The sequence below is a fragment of the Vulpes vulpes genome, chromosome 14, assembly GCF_048418805.1.
Source record: "Vulpes vulpes isolate BD-2025 chromosome 14, VulVul3, whole genome shotgun sequence".
NCBI classification, from domain to species: domain Eukaryota; kingdom Metazoa; phylum Chordata; class Mammalia; order Carnivora; family Canidae; genus Vulpes; species Vulpes vulpes.
Genome location: NC_132793.1, coordinates 9,827,356 through 9,846,377, shown reverse-complemented (window position 1 = coordinate 9,846,377; position 19,022 = coordinate 9,827,356). Strand labels below are relative to the sequence as shown.

The 19,022-nt window shown below is 45.4% G+C and overlaps 1 protein-coding gene across 3 annotated transcripts in view; it reads right to left on the bottom strand.

Moving 5' to 3' along the window:
• Positions 1-19,022, bottom strand: part of ATP9A (ATPase phospholipid transporting 9A (putative)) — a 130,236-nt gene that overhangs the window by 74,118 nt on the left and 37,096 nt on the right. For all 3 annotated transcript variants that reach the window (XM_072735560.1, XM_026014704.2, XM_072735561.1), the window contains exons 4-7: positions 17,529-17,637; positions 3,768-3,826; positions 2,418-2,469; positions 636-730 (exon numbers count right to left, since the gene is read on the bottom strand). In XM_072735560.1, the coding sequence (XP_072591661.1) occupies positions 636-730; positions 2,418-2,469; positions 3,768-3,826; positions 17,529-17,637 (315 nt within the window). The remainder of the gene's footprint in view (positions 1-635; positions 731-2,417; positions 2,470-3,767; positions 3,827-17,528; positions 17,638-19,022) is intronic.

Here is a 19,022-nt window from a genome sequence, read left to right as displayed (position 1 = left end):
GAGATCTTACCAGGAAGTTAAAATGCATCATCCAGAAAAATCAGGACCCTCTCATTAGATTACCCCATCTCAGGGGCAGGATGGTGCCTTTTAAGGATTCCCAGGGGGCTCCTAACCATAGTCAGAAACTCACTGCTCTACAATGCACCGGTGCTATTTCATTCGTCACCGGCCATGAAAGATCCTTAGGGCAGTGCACACATTTACTGGTATGTTAACCAGGAATTCTACAGCAGTGAGGTTCTAACTATAGTTAGGAGCCCCTGGGAATCCTGAGAGGCACCATCCTGCCCCTGATGCCAACAGGAAAGGACTGTGGTATGGGTTCTCAGTAAGACGAGAAGTCTCAGGAGGCCCTGTGCAGAGGAACGATACACCCGCCTTACCTTCTAGCTTTACGTTAGGCACCTTGTTGAGGCCTCTTAAGATACCGAGCTTCCCTCCAAAGAGCACCCCACCTGCACTTCGCTCAGCCACATGACTTGAAACAACAGGTGCTCTAGGCCCCCCGGGACCCTGTCCCATCAGCCCTCCTTCACAACTGACATCCCACATCCAGCCCCCAAGGGCCTCTGATTTGAGAGCCCTCCAAGGACACCAATGTCAGTCTGTCCTTCTGCAGGAAAGCTACTCACGGCAGCAGTGGGGAGCCTCTGCGTGCAGGCCACGGGGAGCCGCAGCTTCCAATCTGTCTCCCCGTCCAGCTGATCCGTCCGCAAGAAACAAGACCCTGTGGGATGAGGGTGGGCACTGTCTATCTGCTTTCGATTCAAGGATCCTTCGCCTGGCAGCTCTGAGTAGTTCCTGCTCTGGCCTTTGTAAAACTCCAAACTGATGGCCAACAACCAAAAGGGAAAACGAATGCCCCACTTCCCACTCCCTCTGTAAGCTCTCGGGTCAGAAGATCTGAATTCAAATCCGCACTCCATCATTCACTCACAGTAGGAACCTGGGCTGGTTTCTTGATGTTGCTAAACACCAGCGGGCCCTGTCTACAACATGAGGAGGAACACAGACCTCAGGAGCTTGCTGTAAAGAGTTAGGGTGCCAGAACCTGCAGCATGGTGGCTAGCACAGAGCAGCTGGCGTTCAAGGCCATTCTGGGCAGAGATATGAACTCCTTGTCAGGTAGGAACCAGACTCCTGGGTTCAAGACCAGCTGCACCACTCACTACTTGGGTTTCCCTGAGTGTAAAAATGGGCAGAACAGCACCAACCTCACATAGTGAGGACTCCGCAGCGGATCCTGGCAGACTGCTCAAAGTGCAGAAAGTGCTACAAAAGCACGTGCTCGTTACCCACTTGCATGTGGATGCCTATTTCAGTCTGATGTGCAAGTCCCAGCAATGAGTCAGCTGTGTATCTCATCAGACCCAGAAGGCAGTGAATTCGCAGACACTGCAGCTGAGAGCTCTGGGCACTGTCCAGGAAAAGCATGTCTAATCTTTTGAGGGGGGAACAGGGAAGGGAGCACTTCAGGGACCCTAATCCATAATGCTCTATCTTCACAGACAAGGACATGAGAACCAGATTGAGGACATGAGGACAAAGCAGCAGATTTTAAAAGAAGACTTTTAATCTAGCATCCTCTTCTTCATCTCTGGATACTTTAATTGATCATTAGCATAAAATTTCATGTATACTTTTATTTGACTCATAATAAAGTAGGTTCCAGGAGTCTTGAAGAAATACAAATGTGATTTTTTTTTTCAGATGGTCAAAGATCTGATTGTGTCTGTACGTGAGAGAAAAACAGCCTTATTTCCTCAAAACAGCTTAAATTTAAAAAAAAAAAAAAAAAGGAGATTTAGAGTCAACAGATGGGGTGGGCAGGCCATGGGGTCAACCACACTGGGAAAGAACTGGGAATGAGTAGGTCTTGTAGGAGCCTTGAGCAGCCCGCTCAGGTCTAAGGAGGCTGTGAGAATAAATAAATTGAGGGGTAAGGGTAGGCATGGCCCAAGAGGCCACCTACCTCTCTCTGTCCCCAACTTCTCTACGGTCACACATCTCCTGGTGTTTCCTCAGAAGAGAGAGAGGGTTTCCATGTGCTTCCATTTGTGGGATGCGCTTCCCGATCCTGCCAAGCCCTGAAGGTGAGCCCAACAGCAGCCCAAGGAGGAAAACCATGGCCACTGCGTGCGGATCCCCCAGCAGGGACTCGGCCTGGGTCCGACTAACTGTATCTTTGTGATGATCAAAATCTATTGACCTGCGAGCACCCAAAACGTTTGTTGGTTTTGTTGGTTTTTGTTTTTTTTTTTTTAAAAAGACGGCTCTATTAAAAGAGATGTTTTTGATTTGCCTCCATGGCTCCAAAATGATCATCTACTTCTGTTCCATTTTCAAATGATTATTTTGCCAAATTACCACTGAAAGGTTAATGGTTATTTTCAAAATTGATGCCAGATGTTTACCGTTTTTTTCTGATGTCCTCAGGAAGATCATGTCAGCAGGGACCCGCTGGTTCTGTGTAATGAAAAGAAAGACTGTTACGGTGAATAGCCGTGTGTGGGGTTTCCGCTCCCCGCCCCCGGGCCCCTCGGCGGGGAGGGGGGCCGCCGAGACCCACAGCCTCATTCATGTCTCTGCCTTTGTCACAGACAGATTTGAGGATTTATTTTGTTTTGAATCCGAAAAATCCTGCACGCTGCTGTTACTTGACTAATCCCCGATTGAAATCTTATCTCGGAAAGAGAGCTGCTAGTTTTCTGGAGAATCCAACCATCACCTCCTGAAATTCCAGCCAGAAGGGCCGGGGCCCTACAGCCGGCAACCCTCGCTGGCCCTCTTCCAGGCGGTCTGCTGAAACCAAAGACACACACGCTCCGCTCACGCTTTCTGCTCCTACCAATTTTCTGGCTTGATGTTTGGCTTTGAGTGGAATTTTAATAAGGAAGTCAAGTAGTAAGGAGCAACAAAAGCCATTCTCCATGTAAGCCAACGGCAGCCCCGATTTAATTATGAACAGAAAAGTATGTAATAACATAAAGGGTTTGTGTGGTTCTTCAGAGCTGCCACCCAGAAGAGCTTCACTTTACCTCAAATCGACTTTGAGTTCTTGGATTTAATCCTTTTAAGAGAGCATAGTTCACTTCCTACAGAAACAAGTTACCATACAATCCTTTTCTAATCAAATATTATTCCAAGCCTCTGCAGGGCCACCCCCAAAACCCACTGCCTTCCAAACAGGCGGCAAAAAGAGATGTGAGTGTTTGCTTAAGTCACAAATGTATTAATGGTGCTATTTTTTAAAAACGCATTTTCAGGCCTTCTTATTATTCTCATATTATACTTCATCCCTGCTCCCTACAAAATGACAGGAAAACACGATGTTTAAGTCAAAGAACGCAAACTAAAATTGCTCAAATGGTAAATGACAAATATTTCTATATGCATATGCAGCAAGCAAACTTCTAGGAAAGATTTTATGGCAAGTTTTTTTGTTTTTTTTTTTTGCTTTTTTTCTTTTTAAAGACACCAAAACAAATACATCAAATACAAAATCAAAATTTGTACTTGTGTTTTGTAAGCAGAATTTTTGGCTAACCAGCATACGTACACTTGAAAAAGTATTCTTTGTGGGTGTCTCATGGCAAAGAAATCTTCCTCCCCAGGCAAAGCTGTAGGAGAGAATCCCAAAAAGCTTACATTGAGTTCATCTACCAGATAAACAAATTACATGCGAGGATTTATGAAGTGGTTCAATGACTTCCCATTTACACACTCACACAGCAACCACTCACAAACCACAGGATCCCACCTACCTTCTCAACGATGATAAGATCTCCAACCTGGATGTTGGAGCTCTTCACCTTCACCGTCCCTGCAAGGAAAGAGGCCTAAGATACATCATGTATGAATGCGTTTCAAGTCCTCGTGCCTTTGCAGAGTGCCCACGAGCCTGCGAGGTCAACATGGCACACCCAGAAGGATGTCTCTCCCTGGCCCAGCCAAGCTCATCAGCATCGCCTGCCTCTCCAGGGAGAGATTCAGCTGCTACAGAGATGACTCCAGGAATGAATCCCCACCTCTGAGAGCCCAGGGGCATCTCACCCACTCACAGAAGGCCTTCTGTCTTAATGGCACCTTAGAGGCTTTTCTGAGTTGGTACCATGAGATCCATTCAACTTCAAAACCAAAGAAAGCAAAAAACAACACAGAAAAGGGGAATAAAATTAAGAGTCAGATCCATGGACAGAAGGCCAACTCTCTTTCTCTTTATTTTTTAAGATTTTATTTATTTGAGAGTGGGGGAGAGCGAGCGAGCACGTGTGCACACTTGTGTGGGGCGAGAGGCAGAGGGAGAAATTCACAAGCAGACTCTGCTGAGCATGGAGCCCAAGGACAATGTGGGGCTTCATCTCGTGACCCGGAGATCATGACGAGGGCCGAGATCATGAGATCATGCTAAACTGACCAAGCCACCCCGACCCCCTGAGAAGGTCAACTCTTAATTTTCGAAACCACTGAAAAGAAAGAAGTCATCCTGAAATGATTGATTTTTTTTAAATTTGTGGTTGCTATATATTTTATGTGATTATGATCAGACCACACAACTTCAGCTTAATGTTTATCTAGATAAACAGGAACAGCTAACAGTAAACACTACACCTGCAATAAGCACTGTATATATAGTGACACAGGGACAGCTTCCTTTAGTTTTCACATTGACCATCAGAAACGGGTATTATCGTCTGAAGTTTTCAGACAAAGAAAGTAGGATCGGACCTGTGCCATCCCCACCTCACTCCCCAGCCTCACAGTTAGAACAGGTCAGAGCCAGGAGACACACCCCCATCTGACTCCAGAGCATGAATTAAAACAAACAAACAAACAAACAAAAAAGACAGTGAGTTCAGTTCAACACCAAAAAACATTTACTGAGTGCTATGTCATGGGAATTCAAAGATGCAAGACAGTCCCCTTATCCTAGAAAAAAATGCTTGGTCTCCAGCAGGAGTCAACAAACATGTGCTGGTGAGGGGTCAAGGCAGTGAACACTTTAGGTTTTGTAGGCCAAGAGGCAAGGTTCCAACTCTGCCAACAATCATTCCCCATCAAAGGCTAAAAACTATTCTTAGCAACCAGGCCATACCAAAACAAACAAAACAAACAGAAAAAAATGGTGGGCTGAATTTGGCTCCCAGGCTGTAGTTTGCAAACCCATGAGCTGGTAAGAAAAAGACCCAGACAGATGCTGTTAGCACAAAATAGTGTGTAAAATAATGCAGGTGAGTCCAGGGTGCTAAGGAACAGAAAGGAGGGAAATCTTCCCTTTGGAAGAGGACCTAGAACACTGCTCAGCATACAGAAGTTTCCTGATCATGAATTCAACATTGAAGCACCATTTGCTGAATGCCTGGTGTAGGCCAGGTGATCCAGAGGTGGGGGATACAGGGAACTCACATCCCCATGGAAGGAAGGAGACAACAAGTAAATAATAAATGAAGGGATGGGAAAAGGGAGCTGCCAACATACACTCTGCAAGAGAGGGGAGACGGCAATTGGCCAGATAAAGGACACTGGTTACCAGTAACCCATGAAAGGAAAGCATGAGATGGGAGAAAGTGGTGCATGTGAGTAGTCTATGTGTGTGTGTGTGGCTACAGGTTGCACCTCCTTCAGCAGAGCCAGAAGCACCGCATGGAAGACAGGGACAGTGAGAGACAAAAGTGGAAGGGCCAGTCAGTCCTATGAACAAGCCCGGGGAGGAGATGGGCCTTGATTCTGGTGATGGGTCAAATTCTTGCACAAGGGAGCAACACCATGAAATCTTAATGTCATTGGCTTTTCATAAAAAGCCCATTTAACCTACAAACATTCAGCCGAGAAAGAAAGGAAGTAATGATGACTCTCAAGCCTCCTCAATAAAGTATAATTTTATCCAGCAATGAGAGCAAAAGTGGGACGGGCATCATGAATCTTCTATTCCCTCCCTGTACTCATTCATTCAACAAAAACCCAACATTCACAAAGTAGGATTGCTAGCTTGAGCTTCTTTACTTTTACGAAGCACTCAAAGACACTAATGAAACCATGAGTGTGCGGTTCCAGGCTTTTACAGTTTTTCACAGTAACATATACTTTTCACATAATTCAATGTGTCTTTTTATTTTTTTTAAAGATTTTACTTATTTATTCATAGAGACACAGAGAAAGAGGCAGAGACACAGGCAGAGGGAGAAGCAGGCACCATGCAGAGAGCCTGACGTGGGACTCGATCCCAGGTCTCCAGGATCACGCCCTGGGCTGCAGGCGGCGCTAAACCGCTGAGCCACTGGGGCTGCCCCAATGTGTCTTTTTAATAATTTACCACTGTCGAGATTTTCCGTAGCATTCCAATTATCTCTGGTGAAACAACTTTTTCAAATAGGTTGCATAGGGTTTGATTTTAATTAATTCTTGCATTCAATTAAATTTTGTCATGGTAGCAGTCAGTAGAACTGGCACTAGAATGAAGGCACACAAACACTAATAATGACTTCTAGACAGAACACAGCAAGTGGTGATGAACTGGACCAACCCTCGGTTGCTCTGTGGACTTCTAGACTCTCCCAGTTTGGGCATCTCTCGCACTACGACATGAGTGTTTCACGTGCCTCATTTTCACCAAACCCAGGACTAAATTCAAGTCACGGGCCTGAGCCCTAGCCTGCTAGAGACAGAACAGAGCCTCAAAGTGTTCATTATGTCAAAACATGTGCAGAGGGAATGGACGACATCCACCAATCCAGAGTCAGAGCATTAGAAATGGGGGAAGAGAGGGAGGCCTGGGTGGCTCGGTCAGTCAAGCATCTGCTTTTAACTCAGATCATGATCTGGGGTCCTGGAATCGAGCACCATTGGGCTCCCTGCTCAGCGGGGAGCCTGCTTTTCCCTCTTCCTTTGCCCCTCCCCTGCCCTGCTCATGCTCTATTGCTCTCATGCTCTCTCTCAAATAAATAAAATAAAATCTTAAAAAAAGGAAAGAAAGAAAGAAAGAAAGAAAGAAAGAAAGAAAGAAAGAAAGAAAGAAAGAAAGAAAGAAAGAAAGAAAGAGAAATGGGGGAAGAGAGGGCCCAATGTACAGAATTCTTTTCCTGCCTGAAATTTCTTCTGGTCCCACTAGGGGGCAACAAAAAACATATGCTCGGACACGCTCCCCTTGTGGGGGGCGTTTGTGGAGGCGTTGCTGGAAGGAAGGAAGATCATAAATTCAACGTGGCCCTCTGTGCCAATGAACGTTTCCTTCACCTGAGCTCACCCTGGCGCTCCCAAACATAAATTTACACATTGTCTTGGGTTTTATTACAAAAATTTAAGCTTGTGCCCTGACCCAAATGATCCTTGAGTCTGTGTTCCAACCTTCAAGATCTGGCTACAGGTCTTCTATTTAACTCAAAGAGAAATATGTACGTGAAGTCTTGTTAAATCATAACCATATAGGTACACGTGTGGATGTTGGCAGGGCAGACCAATTCAGGAGGATTGTGCTGGAGGAGCTGGCGAGGGAGTCTTTCTGGGGACACAGGGAATCTACCCCTTTCTCTGGCACACATACTTTCTAAATTCTTCACAGCAATTTTTTTTATTATTATTATTAGCATGAGGTGCTCTTCTAATAAGAAAAAAAAAGAATAATAAATTAAATTAGCTCAAACTTCTCAGTGACCAGACCCAGATCTTTCCCTTGTAACGCGGAGTCCTGATTTATGATCAGTTAATGTGAACTCTGCCTCCCCCGTCCATCTGCTCTACCTCAACAAAAAACCCTTTTAATCCGCTGTGCTTGCAGAGCAGATCCTGACTAGGGCCAGCAGGCTGATCCCTCACACAAGCTCTCCTACTGTATCTGTCTCAGCCAGCAGGCTCCGTCTCGGGGAAGAGGGTGGCGGGAGCCACAGGGCCTAGAGGCCCCTTGATTTCCTAGCCATGGCTCCCTTGTTAGCATATGGGTATTGGGGTGGGGGTGGGGGGATCCTGCAGCTTCAACAAAGGGGGATCCTCAGACTCTCCCGCTCTATCGAGCTCACCGCACAGCCCTGACCATAAACTTGGATCCCCCTGCCCACTGTGCCATTTGCTGGCGATCGAAAACGTGCGGTTCAGGCCTAGGTGCAGGACACCTGGTCAGTGTGTGTCCGTGTGGGTTCTCAATGAGGAACACACATAAAACCAGAAGAGCGGAAAGCAGAAAAAGTGGCAGGAAGAAAAGAGAAGGGAAAGCAGATACCAGTACAGCTGTTCCACCGTCGACTGGGCTTTCCGCCAGGTACCACGGTCGGCTGTGGACATGTGAGTAAAGGCCCTCGTGGTGGCCAGGCTGCCGGGGCCAGGGTGGTGGAGGGAAGCGGGAGAGAAAGGGGACAAAGGGAGCCTGACTCACGCCGGCATTTCAGGGGCTGGGATGAAGTCGCTGAATGAAAAACACTTCAGATTGCGCAGAGGGCTCCAAGCACATGTCTAAACTTACATTAACCGCCAATTCTGAATTTCTACAGACTTCTTGCAAAATAAAGAGCAAAATGCTGATGCTCTCTGGCAGAGCTCCTCGTCTACCTAACAAAACCAGCACATCTCCAGCGAGCATCACCCATCTCCAAAGAGAGGACGGTCCCCTACTGCCCATCCTCCTACTGGAAGAAAATACTCTCCCAACACCCCACTGAGAAGTCAGCGGACACACTTCCCAAGCCCCTCTTCTTCCCTTCTTCCTTTCACCTTCCTTGAGGTTCCTAAGGTGGAAGGAGAGGTAGGCCCCTGGGTGAGCGACCTGTGTATTCACCACGGGCACCCCCCTCGGGTGAATGACCCGTTGTCATCTTAAAATTCTTAATAACTTTTCAACAAGGGGCCCTTGCAGACTCATTTTGCAGGGGGTCCCACAAATGACGTAGCTGCCCCTGAACAAAAGTTGAAACACCCAGGAACATCTTCAGTACACGGTGCACAGGAAAACCTGGCCCCCTTCCGAGAACTGGACGCCACTTCCCTCTCCCCAGACCGCTCTTCTCTTCTGCTTCCTCTAACACCCAGCCTCCCACCTCCAGCCTCTGGGATTTTTAGATACATTTGCAGAAACTTTACAGAAGTTGGCTAAGAGATTTTTACAGAGGTTAAGTGGAAAACTGTCTGCTGGCCACATCCTAAATCATTAAATGCCTTCTATAAAATAAATTTATCCCTTTCGGCTTTCGACACTTTACCCGAGTCACCTCTGAGCCAGAGTTTATAACAGGGAACAAAATTCCAATTACAAGAGCTGTTTATTTCTGTAGAGATGGACCCCAAGCCTTTCATAAGCAAAGCTATTGAGCCCAAACCATGCTTTTCATGGATGACAGCTTCAGAATAAGAGCAGTTTGTCTACATTGCAGGGAGAAACCAGATGTTTCCCTTGAGTCGAAACAAGCAAATGACAATTCAGTCAAACGGCGGAACAGCCCGCAAAAAAAAAGAGAATTTTTAAAAATAAATTCCGGGGCACTCGTATGTGTGGGCCTCTGTTTTGACCCCAAACACCTCCAGCCCTACTTCTATTTTTCATCGTGCATGCAGGACATTGATTGCTTCTGGAGAGCTTGAGCAGCAATCTCTATGCACCAACCCTGGTTAATGGATTACTCTTGAGCTCACACTCTGTGACAGTGATGAGTTGTAAATTCTACAGCGTGTGTACATTTCCTGGGGTTGACATTAAAACGCCTCTGCAGACCCAGCAGAGTTCATAGGTTTAAAGTTGAAATTTTCATATTCCAAGAGACTTGTCTGCATTCCCCAGAGCCTAAGAAAAGACTTATTTGAAAACAGGCAAAGGGTTGAAAAGTATTATTATAAATTCCACGGCCGCTTCCTGGGGCTTTTGTTTAAAATAGGGGGAACTTAAAAAAGAAAGGCTGAGGCTTAAATGTAACAAGTTTATACCCAACAGAGGCTTTTAAAATAAATATATAAATGGTCCTCCCTGCTTCTGGTGCCCAATAATGAAGAAACAGACCCACACCCCGGCGGTGGGGGAGGGAATACCTTTTGGGAAAGATAACAGTGCAATGTGCATGTGAGATTGTTTTCAGAGGTTTTGGGGGTTTTTTTGTTTTGTTTTTTTTGTTTTTTAATTAATAGATCAGTTCACCAACGATTTGTAATAAAGTGAAACTGAGTGCTTTGAAAAAACAAAGAAATGTATGAGTCTGAAACAACTTTGCCTCTGTCGGAGAACGTGTGAGAAAATGTCTGGCAAGATCTGTCTTAAAGGAGACTTGTAAAAACGAATGCTCTGAATCTCTTTTTTTTTTTTTTTTAAGATTTTATTTATTTATTCATGAGAGACACAGAGAGACAGAGACAGAGGCAGAGGGAGAAGCAGGCTCCCTGCAAGGAGCCTGATGTGGGACTCGATCCTGGGACTCCAGGATCACGCCCTGGGCCAAAGGCAGTCACTCAACTGCTGAGCCACCCAGGCATCCCTGAATGCTCTGAATCTTAATGAGAGAAGTTTGGGCAGAGGAATTCTCCGCTTCCTGAACCATCTTTGAGTTCCTTGGCAAAGGACTTTTGCAGTACTCTTACTGCAGTTAATATCAAAAAAGACCATCACTGTATTTCTCTTCTCTAAAAAAAAAAAAGAAAACAAGGACGTCCCATCAGGCCAGGGACAGCTTAGTGTTGGGCACCTTACAGATTTGACCTTTTCTTCCAGCCCAGAGGCCTCAGCTGCAACCAAGTCACGCCAGGTCCTTGATGGGGGCCCAGGAGTCTAAGAGCGTGATCCCCCTCTTTGCATTTACTGGAGCGGGAGGTACTATGGTACTACAGCAGCACTGTATGTCTCACACCTGGCACCGTTCAATCCAGATGTCAGTTGAGAAGGGAAGTCATTTGGGAATATCCCAGAAGTCTGGAACTGGGGGTCCCAGTGATCAACACAAGTTCTACTTGGTGAATGTCGATTACAGCAAACTGAAGAGGGCCCAGACTCCTAAATGAAATGGTTCACTCTAAAGATGCTTAGAAGGAAGATCTTCCGGAAGCCAGCTGCACGATTTTCCACTTACCCAGGAAATATTTTCCCTCTAAATGCCTAAACCATGTTGGTGTATTGTCTTGGGGTTGACACTGATTAATAAATATCTGAAACTTAAAACAAATAAAATAATACTTTAAAAATAAATAAATAAAATTAAAAAGTATAAAACATATCTTAGTGTTCTCTCACTTTGACAACACAAATGGTACTTATGTTTAAGAATACAGAATTTCAATTTAGTTAACGCACGAGCTAAACACGGCCCCATTAATGAACACATGCAATTTCCCTACACTAGCCTACTTTCTCCTGATAAACTCCAACGGGATAAAACTGCCGAAGAGAAAAACACCTACATCCTTTGACCTCAAAATTCAGTCATGTGAACCGCAATCTTAAATAGTCCAAAAATAGATCTTGAATTAAACTGGAAAAAAAAAAAAGATACCACTCTTAAGAGGAGGTGAGGTCCTGAGGTTATTCTGTACCTGGGAAAGGGTGAGCAGAGCACCTGGAAAGATGGACAACTACCTGAGTAAAAAGATAGATACCAGCTGGTCGTTAACACCACATCGTACTCCAAAACTGAAGATGGGAGGGATTCTCTCCGTTTCATGGAGACCTTCAGCTGATGACTTCTGGCTCTCGATGTGTCCAGATGTCCCCAGCAGGAAAGAAGCACCAGCACTTGTGCTAATTGTACCTCTGTTTGCACTTTCTTTCAAAGCTAATTATCTGCGTGACACGTTTAGCCCAGGATCACAGGTTAGTCTGGGAAAACATTCCTGGTTAGAAGACCCTCGGAATTCCTCTGGTGAAAATGCAAATCCGACTGCCCTCACCACCTGTGATAATCCAGGCAAACCCCTCCAGCCTCAGAATTAAACTTCTGGTTTGGGCAAGGCACACAGAAAGAGAAACAATCCATTTACTAATTATTCCTTCCTCATTCAACCCCAATCTCTGCCAGTAATCAGACGTTTTGCTGGGTCTGCTCCCACGTCAAGAACCCTGTCATCTGGGGCACCTGGGTGGCTGGTTGAGTGTTTGCCTTTGGCTCAGGTCTTGGCCCTGGGGTCCTGGAATCAAGTGCCGCATTGGGCTCCCTGTGGGGAGCCTGCTTCTCTCTCTGCCTCTCTGTGTCTCTCATGAGTGAATAAATAAAATCTTAAAAAAAAAAAAAAAAAACCCTGTCTTCTTTGACTTTGGTATTTCTAGTACCTCTGAATGCTGCCAGAGAAGACAGCCCTATAAAACTCCTAAGAACCTCCCTCCGCTCTCTGATCATGTTACAAATGTGGATTTCAAGGAGAAGGTGAGGGGACGCTTATTTATCTGAAAGCATGATCCCTACTGAGCTTTCAACAACTTTGTCTAAAAATAAGTTTGTCCATCCCAGAAAGGATGCTTGGGACGCCTGGATGGCTCAGTCTGTTAAGCATCTGACTCCTGATTTAGGCTCAGTTCGTCATCCCGCTGGTCCTGATATCAAACCCGGTTGGGCTCCACGCTCAGCAGGGAGTCTGCTTGAGATTCTCTCCCTCTGCCCCTGCCCCTACTCTCCCTTCTACTAAATCAATAAATCTTAAAAAAAAAAAAAAAAAAAATGAGGATGCTGGATTAATAGATTCCTTTGGACTCAGAAACATGTTTTAAAATAATTTAAATCTAAAACCCCTCCTGTAGCATATGTGCTAAGGCTGAACATCACAGCTATTGGTGAGATATTCCAACTCCTGGCACATCGTAGGTGCCTGGACCTAAAGGCTTAGGATGTGCATTCAGATAAGCCAAGGTTCGAGTCACAGCCCCACCCTTACCGAGCTGAGATGAGGCACCTTCCTGAGCCCTCTCACTTTCCATCTGTAAAAGCCACCTCCACACGGCTATTTAAGAACTTACACACTAGACCTTGTCCAGCATCTATAGCTGGCTTACGGTGGGTAATCTTTCATTTTTTTCTATGGTTTTCCAATTTTGACAGAATTTTTCAAATACTTCCAACGCCATCTACTCGCTGTAGCATGCCCTTGTACAGAGATTCCTAGACCATAGAATGAACTTTCCCACAGTGTCAGGCCCATCATTGCCTACATGGTCTTCTCCTCTGTTCTCCCAAGAAAGAGACTCAGGAAATATGGCCTAAATGGGAAGAGCAAGATAGAACCAGAATTGGGCATAAGCGATCCACACTCCCAGCCATCACACCTGTGGCCACTGGAAGACTCTTCACCAGAGCCACTTCATGCATGTGTGATCTGGGTACTAGCACGGGGCCCCATGCTCAGAAGGCTCCTGTACTTGGTTTCATGCTCGCCTGCTGCCATCTTGAATTCTTAATTTTTGAACAAGGGTCCCATATACTCATTTAGCATTGACCACCACAAACACGCAGCCAGTCCTGCCCTCTTCCACCCTGCAAGATTTAAGATGAGATCACTTCTTTTGAGAAGATGTATCAGCTCCTCTCTGACGGGGTCCCATAACCTCCCATGACCACTGGCTCATACTTCATTTATTCAAATCCATCAACATTTAATGGACCCCTGCTACAATACCATCCCCATTGCCTTTCTTGAGCATACAGCAACTCCCAGGCACAGTGTTACATTCTTTCATATAAGAGTTATACAGAGAGCAACTCTCAAAAGGTAGGCACTATTATTATCTCCAATTCACTGACAGGTTAAGGACCTGCCCACAGAGCAGGGTGCAGGTGGAAGCAGGACTCGTGAATCCAGGCAGAGCACAGGCTCAGAACCACTTTCTTCAACTGCCAGGCACTGTGCTGAGAACAAGGAATACAGTGATCAAGAAAGGGGACACTCTCTGTAAGAACCACCCCACTCCCACCCCTAATGTAAAATTATTAGTTGCATTTTTAAATTATCTATTTAAATGTCTAGATACAGGCAGCCTGGGTGGCTCAGTGGTTTAGCGCCGCCTTTAGCCCAGGGCGTGATCCTGGAGACCCGGGATTGTGGAGCCTGCTTCTCCCTGTCTGTGTCTCTGCCTCTCTCTCTCTCATGAATAAATAAAAATCTTTATTTTTTTTAATTTTTTTTTAATTTTTATTTATTTATGATAGTCACAGAGAGAGAGAGAGAGGCAGAGACACAGGCAGAGGGAGAAGCAAGCTCCATGCACCGGGAGCCCGACGTGGGACTCGATCCCGGGTCTCCAGGATCGTGCCCTGGGCCAAAGGCAGGTGCTAAACCGCTGCGCCACCCAGGGATCCCCAATAAAAATCTTTAAAAATAAATAAATAAACATCTAGATACTTCACTAAATTATGAATTCCCAGAATCCCCAGCCCTGTGTTTATCTCTATAATATGGAAACTGATCATAAACTTGAGACAGGTGGTAGTCAAAAAAAAATTTTTTTTTAGTCAAAAAAATTCTTAAGAAAATGAATAAAAGGTCATTTTGACATGAGGTATTAAAATACTTCAAATATTTCTTATTAAACTGTGACAAGGATATTAAAAATTAATCTAATTCGTGTGTTTTTTTAGACAACAAATTATTTGAATGAAATAAGATGCTCTAAGTGGAAGTAGCAATTAACCAAAAAAACCCAAAAAAGTATCAACTATTTTTCCTCACAGTGATGAGTGCCTTACTTTCAGGGTTTTTAGTTGTTTGGAATCTACTTTTTTCTCAAAGTTTGAAATTTTTTCAATTTGATTACCATAATGCCTCTAAAACTCTGGCAAAGTCCCAACAAGAATCTGTGCCATTGGCTTTCCTAAAACCACATTAAATTCTTGTCATGAATCTAATTTTCACAAATCAGACAAACACAAATTGAGGGACAAGCTACAAAGCAACCTTCCTGAAACTGGCCAGTCCTTTTCAAAATGTCAATGTCATATCAAAGAAAACCAAGGAGATCAAGGAACAAGGACAATTAAATGCCACTGGCAAACCTGTACTGATTTCTGCACCAGGAAAAAAAAAAAATGCTGTTTAAAACAAGATATTTTAGGCACTGGAGGGGGCAGGGGCCAAAAAAAAAAAAAACAAACCCAGAACATTTTCAGGAACAAATCGTAAATTTCGAGTAAAGACTACAGATTAGAGTAATAGTAATGTACCAATGTTGCATCTCCTGATTTTGATAATTGTACTGTGTTATGTGAGAGAAATACCCTATTAGCAATTAAGAACTGAAGTATTTAGGGATAAAGGAAATAATGTCCGTAACTTAATTCTCTAATGAGAGAGAGAATATTAAAAGGCAAACGTGGCAAAATGTTAACAATGGATAGAAGAGCATGTGGGAGTTCACCACATGGTTTTTTAACCTTTTTTTCCTAGTTAGAAATTATTACCCCCCAACTTTTAAAAACTGTATCAGCACAAGTACTGCTATTATTAATCAGGAAATGATGCAGAAGGCAGGTTCATATTGTAGCCTGTAACCTAGCGATCGGGACTTGGTATCTTGGCTTCTAAAGGTTTCTGAACTCTAAAATACTAGTCCTAAAAAAGGAAACAGTCCTGTGTGGACATACATATGTATATTTGTTTCATTTTGCATTGAAACTTAGTAAAGGAAGACCTTGGTGAAAAGCCTCACTGGAGAAAATTAGTAAATAATTAAACAGTGAGGTCAAAAAGGCTTCTTTCTCTTCCTCTCTCTGAAATCTTCTAGTTGGGGCTTCCTTCTCTCGCCCTTCCCCACCCCCTAAAATGTATCAAATAACTAAACTCACCTCCATCACTTTCTGAGTTGACAGTTTCTTCAGTGCTTTTTTGGGGCTTTCAGAACAAATGGTCGAGCAGGGGCTGGGTTAATATTCAGAACTCTGCTCGGTTTCCCCTACTGTTGCATTGGCATGACAATGGAAACCACCGGCCACAAAAGGAGACCAACAAAGGAAGACAAGTTTTTAATGCTGGAGCCATCTGCCAATTCTCCTTAGGATCTTTCCAAGAACTGAGTGAAGATAAAGCAGGAGCTGAGAAGGGGGTCTGCAGGGGAGGGCAGAAAAATCATTCACGGGAAAAGCAATTGCAATATGAAAAGAACCAAAGAAGGTTTGGAGCCCGGATAGATGAATGAATGGAATCCCTCTAAAGAGATCCACCGTACCCTCTCGAAAGGGGCTTTTGTCGGTTGCCTAGCATTTTAAATGTTATAGTCAGAATATGTTATTAAGGGAGGATTTAATATACACGAACCACAAAAAACACCCTCCAGAGGGGTCTTCTGATTACCCACGTGGAAAGCCCAAGCCACCTGCCTTTGCAAAGATTATGCTGAGTTTTCTTTCTTTACATAGCAAAATGTCCTAAATACAGTAGTTTAGCAATAATAAAGCATTTTTATACCAACTCTACATCCCCTACCTCTCCCAGAGACTTGCAAAATGCTAAAACCACCAACTACAAAAGTCTATTTAAACACAGATTAATAAATAAACAAAAATTATTTAAACATACTAAACCGAAATACTTTCATGCCTTCTGAGGACTTTTTTTTTTTTTTTTTTTTTTTGAGCCTAAAACATTTCGTCTGACATTGTTCCTCGAAGGAAAACTCTATGCAAAACCCTGAAATCATGTGTGGACGCCTTCTTGGGAAGACTAAAGCATGGGAAAAAAATTCACACTTGACTCAGATACACCCTCCCTGAGACATCTATCTCATCTTTTCCAGAATTCTTAGTGTCCTGAAGGTAAGGCACAGCTTTTCTCCATCTCTGCTGCTTCCTAAAACATGACTAATCACTGAATGGGATCAGTCATCTTCGGGAAATTTAGGTAACCTGCTCTCATTTCTGAACACATCCTTACAGGTAATCTCCTATAGAATCTGTAGTTGAAACAAGAAGTCAACATTGGCAGCATTGCCTTGTGGGTTTTTAATGGAGTATTTTTTTTTTTTTAATTCCAACCGATTTAAAATGCAGGCATCTTGCAAGGGATTCAACAATTAAAGACTATCTAGTTGCTTCTCTCCACACTCTCCACCTTAATTTTCAAGATTTATACAATGCCTTTCAAGGAAATCTTCACAGATACAGTGTTTATACAAATCTGGTGCCTATTTAAAAACTAATGTCGCAAAGTTGTAGCATTAGTTTTTGTGATGCAGAAAGAATATCTTTTAAAGCTTATCAGACAGACTTTGCAGCGTCTGCATGAGAGGGTCTGCCTCCTTCCCTCCTCTGTCAGCCCAGGGACAGCAACGGGACAGGGTTAGCCAGAAGAGGATGCCCAACGAACAAAATTTAATTCCAGGTTGACGCCGCACAAGTAAGCCAATGACAGGCCCAGCTCTACAAAAGACCGTGGCAGCCTGGGGGACAGAGGCCTCTGGGCCCCAGGCACATGGTGGCCTCCCGGGTGGGAGCAACTGAGTGACTGTCCCACCCCGCAGTGTCCACACACCCACTGGCCCCGGGGCCTAGAACTCTGCTCCCTGACTGTCAGCGGCCAGTGATGGAGCTGCAACCCTGGGGCCCAGGCCGGGCGGCAGGAGGTGGCCCTGGGGGAGCGGGGAGGCTGACCTCTCGCCGTGAGCCGGCTGTAGACCTGACAGTTGACCTCCCTGTCGCGCACGTAGCATCGGATCTCCTCCACTGCCTCCCGGATGACGGTGACAGCCAGCACGAAGCCCTGTGGAGAGAGGGGGCAGAGGGTGAGCCCTGCTGAAAGCGACCTTCCTCTTCTGGTGCCGGGGACAGAAGAGGCCAGAGGCCGCACAGGAGGGCGGCAGGGCAGGGCCTGCGATCGCCCCCAGCGCGCCAGCAAGCCCACTTCTCCGACCCCTCCTGCACCCTGACACACCTCTGCAAGGGCATCCCTGTTCAGCACTGCCACACGGTTTCGGAGAGGAGAAGGGTGGCCCGTCCACAGGCAACGGCAGGGTGACGGTGCCCGCTAACATGCTTGCCTCGCGAGGCACGGGCGGGGCGTCCTTGGCAGCGTGCTACATCGCCTCGACCCTACGCTCGTGCCTGCTGAGCCGGAGCCCCGGAAGCTCCGAAAGGTTAGGTCATCTTGCCCAAGGACGTGAAGCTCCCAAGTGACAGGCCGGGAAGAAGCTGGCTCCAGAGTCCCCGCTCCTGCCAGCCACACTGTTGTGCATCCAGAGAAACTTGGAAAACCTACTAGCCACTACGATGGAACACCAGGAGACAGTTCAGGGAACGAGGTCTGTCCCACGCACCGACCAGCCAAGGAGGCAGCTCAGCTTTTCACAACACAACAGGACGCCGAGCAAGCACGCGCGGGGCAGCCACCCTACTCGTCGGCGAAGGTGCCCAATCTCCTCAACTCTTGGCTAGATTCCTTTGCGAGGAAGAGACCCAGGGGCAGGAAGGGGCCAGACGGGACTTCAGTCTTCTCTGTAATGTTTTAATACTTATAAAGAAAACACACTGGAGTATTAATTGCATATGCAGCAACTAATAAAAAGAACATTTGAAACGGCCCGACCTCTCCCAGGCCAGGCACCCCAACTCATAAAATGTGCTGGGCACTGGTGTGTGAGTCAGCCGTAACAAGAATCTATTTCCATCCAGATTTCCACTCTCGTGTCAATAAAGGCAAGAACGCTCATTCATTTTTCTTACAAAACAGCCTTGTCATCTCCTTTTAAAGTCCTTTTTGAAAAAAATACGGCAAGCGCCATCACCCTGAAGGTTAGCAGCGGTGATTCTTTGAGCGTTTCATTTTCATACTGTTTACTCCGTGAAATATATTAACTTCGATTCAAAGGACTTTAAATCTCTTATGTAAATCTAGCCAGAGATGTGCCCGCTTTGTGAAACTCCTCTAAGGGCTCATTCATCTTTACAATCAAGGATTACTCCTGTTTCCAATCAGATGTAAAGTACTGGCTGCGGCCAGACCCAAACTGGTACACTTCAGAATAAAAGCATCACCAGACCAGGAGGGGAGAGTAAACCTGTTCTGGGAGAGCACAGACCCAGTGTGCAGAACCCCTACCCCTCCCACGCTGCCCTTTTGTTGTTCTGGGCCAGAACCCAGGTGTTTGC